Source organism: Caenorhabditis briggsae (assembly GCF_000004555.2).
Source record: "Caenorhabditis briggsae complete genome, chrII, whole genome shotgun sequence".
Taxonomy (NCBI): Eukaryota; Metazoa; Nematoda; class Chromadorea; order Rhabditida; family Rhabditidae; genus Caenorhabditis; species Caenorhabditis briggsae.
In genome coordinates this window covers 8,611,879-8,616,475 of record NC_013486.2, presented here as the reverse complement: position 1 = coordinate 8,616,475, position 4,597 = coordinate 8,611,879, and the positions used below count along the sequence as shown (strand labels likewise).

Here is a 4,597-nt window from a genome sequence, read left to right as displayed (position 1 = left end):
CCCAGTAAACGTGAGATTTTAGAAAAAAATTAGCTACTGAATTATGTGGCTGAGGATCAAACTTTTAAACGTTGGACGAAAAAATAACGCGTTGCAACTCGTTGATTAAAACTAATTAGGTCAAATCCACGTCAACTTTGAAATTATTAAATTTCTTCTGGCCTAAAAGTTATCTGGGGCGCATTTTTCGACCCGTTGGCTTGAACCCAAGTGCGAGTGTCTAAATTCTCAGAAAAATAAACGCATTTTCGAATAATTTATTTTTTCACTGAAATATGAGATGTGTATTTGATGCGACATTCTGTTCAGTGCTAACCAATAGTTCATGGCTCAACATTTAAAGAATCGACGTTTTAAGGGTGGCGCATAATCACCCGAACTAAAGTTTGTACTACCATAAATTTTGGAGTGAAGCGTTGTCTTGGGCTCAAACTGGAAGTAAAGAAATTCAAATAATTCATCAGTAAACTGGCGTTTCCAGTTATTTGATCAACTTTGAGCTGAGTTATCGCTTGTCAAAGTTGCCAGATTTCATGAAAATCACATCGGTGTGCATGAAACATTTCATCTTTGGACAGTCATATTATTCCTAGAAGAAAACTTGATGAATTGCTTTGAAAATTTCAGTAGCTTTGAATCGAACAAAAAGTTATATTTCTACCTATTTTCGTGCTTCCAAAATACATACCTTTTTCCTCTAATAGAAGCCCGTGGGCTTCTATTTTTTAACCGTGTTCTCAGGTTTGACTTCTATTAGAGGTGGGCTTCAATTATTGTCGAATCAAAAAAAGTGGGACCTGGAAAATTTCGCGGGCGGCTTCCCGGTCAATTTTCGAGGCCTGGCCTCAAAATCACTACAGTAGTAAACGAAACTTATTTCTGTGTTTCTGTGAATTCAGTGGGATTTTCTGGACAAAATTTAGATATCTTGGTATGAAAATGATCGCTAGCATCTTTAGAATCTGTTTTTCATCGAAAAACCGAACTTAATTGCGAAAGTAGGTCGAACGAGGCGAAAGTCTGAAATATTACGTTTTTGCCGCGCTTTTTCGTAGATCAAAAAAAAAGCTACGTCTTTCAAATTCTCAGATCCCACTTTTTTAATTCGACAATAGAGGGCTATTTTTTTTTGAAAAATTTTTATTTAAAAAAACAGAACTTTGACAAATCGGAAAATAAGACTTCTGAAATTCAGTGTTTTGGAAAATTCGTAATTTTCTTTCTGCAATTCTAAATTCCAAAATAACGAATTTATGAAGTTTTGAGATTCCGGGATCTCAAAATTCGAAGTTCCGGAAAAAAATTCTAAAATTTTCGAAATCTGAAATTCCGAAATTTTGCGGGCTTCTATTAGCGGTGAGCTCCAAATAGAGGAAATACGGTATTTCTGAAGATTTACCTGTTTTTATCAGTCTGGGTAATTGTGAGCCACCTTATAAGTTATAGAAAATTTGGCACAGAAATTGGGTCAATAAAAATTTAATTTTGGGTCAATTTTATTCAAGCTCCGAACTTTGTGGCATAGAATTTTAAGTGGCTAGAGTCAAGTTAAAGCACTGGACTTCAGTTAAAGCACTGGAACAGGAAAGCTTAAAACTATCTAAAAATAAATAGACACTTGATCTACATGCGACTCGATTCGAACGGTACAGTCGTGTTGCCATTCTCACAAAGCTAAGATTAGAAGAAGAAGCGGGGCTAAATGAGAGAAAGAGAAAATGATTTGAAGAAGTGAACGAAGGAAAAAGGGGGAGAAAACTTGAAGGGCGGAGAATCGATTGCGTAACGAATGGAACATCGGTAACATGTTTGCCAATAGTGATCGAAAAACGAAAGGATTCAGATTATCGAAAGGTGTGTAACATGCTTTTCCATTTCTTTCGAAAATCCACTGTAATGAGTGAATTTGGGCATGAGGAAAGGGAAAAGAGATGTACATTTAAAACATACAGAGTGACAAAAATTAGAGGAAAAGGGCAAAAAAGGAGGAGGAGGGGATGCGTGGAACCGGGTATGATGGGGCAAATGCCGAAAGCAGCAGAGGCAATGCCAGACTATTGCATCAATACGATTAGGATCAATTGGCAATATACACAACAAACACGAAACGCCATTTGAGGACTTGTCCTCTTTTTTTGTCCGGATCAAGATGAAAAATAGGAGGATGCTTGGTTTTTTGTACGATTCTTTTCATTTTTGAAATTTCAGGAAAGGGAAGAACATTTGGAAAAATGGGCGTGGGTTCTGTCAATGGAAGATAAGACAGGATGCTTTGAGGATTTGGGGGGGAGACCCGAAAGGAGCATTTAAATTCGATTGAGCGCAATACTGCACTGACAGAACGGGATGACTGATTAGGCTGAGATAATCAACATGATTTTTGGTTTTCATTAGGAAACCCATCTAAATAATTTCAGAATTATCAGAAAATAAGGAGAACTTCTTTGAACAGTTAGAGTTTCAGCCTCCAAACAAACTGTTGTAAATGCACCTTTTGAAATGGTTATGCAAAAGAAAATTAAAGAAGCTATGATATCTTTATAGTTTAATCTTTCAAATAACTTTCAAACAGGAACATACCGTAAGACTTGTATTAGAAGGGCAACCAGACTGTAAAGTTTCAGCTATTTTTTCTCGGCTTCTGGTAATCAATTTTTAAGTAAGCGAAATTTTCATTTTTGACAGGAACCGAGAAAAATTGGCTCTAGGGTAAAGGTGCGGGCCCTCCTATTACAGGTTCTATGGTAATCAGAAAGCCGTTAGCATTGTAAAAATAATGAATGCCAGGGTTTTAAGATTTCACACAAATCTTTACAGTACACTTGGAACATCTTTCAACTATCTACAATATGCTGTGAGAAAGAGAGAAAGATTTCAGATTTTACACCGAAGATAAATAATTTTACAATATTGTTTTACCTATTAAACTCAAAAGGATCGCTATCAAGCTCGCCCAAGCTCCAAAGCGTTTGCAATCTCGTGTGGTAAAGGCTATTGCCGAATTAAAAAACTGAGAGCTGAAAAATTTCGCGGGCGGGCTCGTGCCGATTTACGAGGCTACGCCCCAAAATCGGTATACTGTACTGAAAATATTAATTTCTGTGGGTTCAATGCTTTTCTGAACCGAATTTGGATTTCTTGGTATGAAAATGATCGCTAGCATCTCTAGAATTTATTTTTATTGAAAAACTGAACTTAACTGCGAAAGTGGCCCAAACGAGGCGAAAGCCGGAAATATTACGATCTAGCCGTACTTTTTCGTAGATTAAAAAAACGAGAATTTTCAAATTCTCAGGTGTCAGCTGTTTTCAATTCGACAATAAACGAAGGTCTAGAATTTGGCAGTAGCAGGATTCAATTGGAAAATAAATTAGAACTCTTAATATCTTACAAATTCTATTGAATCTATTTCTAAAAATATCACGATGGTTCTCTTTCCCTCAAAATCTTCAAATACGGAATACGAGATTAAATAGGAGAATAAGAGTCTTACAGTAACCCAAACTTAAATTAAACATTTCAAAGCGTTTCAAGTCTTGCGACAACAAAATGGTTGGGATCACAAAAACATCCAAAGCGATTACAGTAAGACTTGTAAAAGAAATTGGATCTCGGATTTCTTAGTTTGCCAATTAGCAAAAGTACTAGTATTATTCCACCACCAACCACCACAACACCTCATCCCTCCTGCTTCTTCTTCCATCTCCACCTAGAAACCAGTCCTCTTCTTCTCCTCATCGGCAGAGGATCCTCTCGAAACGTATGCACGTAATAGCATCTCTGGTTGTCTCGTTCTCTCTTTCTTTTCATTATTCTTATTCAGATATGAGGGAAAACGAATGAAAAAAAACGGGAGAAGAAGCCGGTGCCTACGCAATCGCTGGTGGCTAGCGCCTTCAGAAGAAGCGGTGGTTTTTGGAGAAATAGTGTGTAGAATGGAGAGAGACAAAACTTGCAAATGATCACTATAGGGAAAGGTGAGAAAATCTTCTGGTGGTAGAAAGAAATGAAGATAAGTGGTGGAGGATGAATGAAAAAAAACACTATGGGAAATATTTAGTTGGCAGGTGAGGCCTGGTGATTTATATGGAATCTTTGGCATATTTTACCAAGGTGTATTGAAATTTAGGATCTCGAGTTTTTCAAAAAAGTCAACTATGGATGAACAAACGATGCTCACAAAAAATTTCAGACTGTCTTGTTGGTGCTTATAACCTGTACGGCTGTAGTGCGAAGTTACTTAGACATACCGTAAAACCTGTAACAGAAGAGCCCCCACTGTCAAGTTTGAAGTATGGCAAAAGAGACACAAAAAGTGACACAAAAAGGGAAAAGAGACACAAAAAGTTCCCAAAAATGTGTAATCACCGTAAAACCTGTAATAGAAAGACCATCTATCGTTTAACTTTGAATTACACAGGTGATTCGCGAACAATCCGTTACGGGCGCTCAGCGTTCGCGCGCGGTTGAAATAGGAACCGTATACGGACCGCACGCGACCCGTTTTCAGAAAACCACAGCACATTATTCCGTATTCTATCCGTTCGCGAACTCCGTATCCGATCCGCTTGCGAATGATGGACAAACGGATCCGTTC

General features: G+C 37.5%; 1 protein-coding gene across 1 annotated transcript; it reads left to right on the top strand.

Moving 5' to 3' along the window:
* Positions 1 to 2,776: 2,776 nt before the first annotated feature.
* CBG25597 lies at positions 2,777 to 2,896 on the top strand (the record flags this gene model as incomplete). Its single annotated transcript, XM_045242407.1, has 1 exon — positions 2,777 to 2,896. The coding sequence occupies one exon, from the start codon at positions 2,777 to 2,779 to the stop codon at positions 2,894 to 2,896; it is 120 nt and encodes a 39-aa protein (XP_045098134.1).
* Positions 2,897 to 4,597: the final 1,701 nt, after the last annotated feature.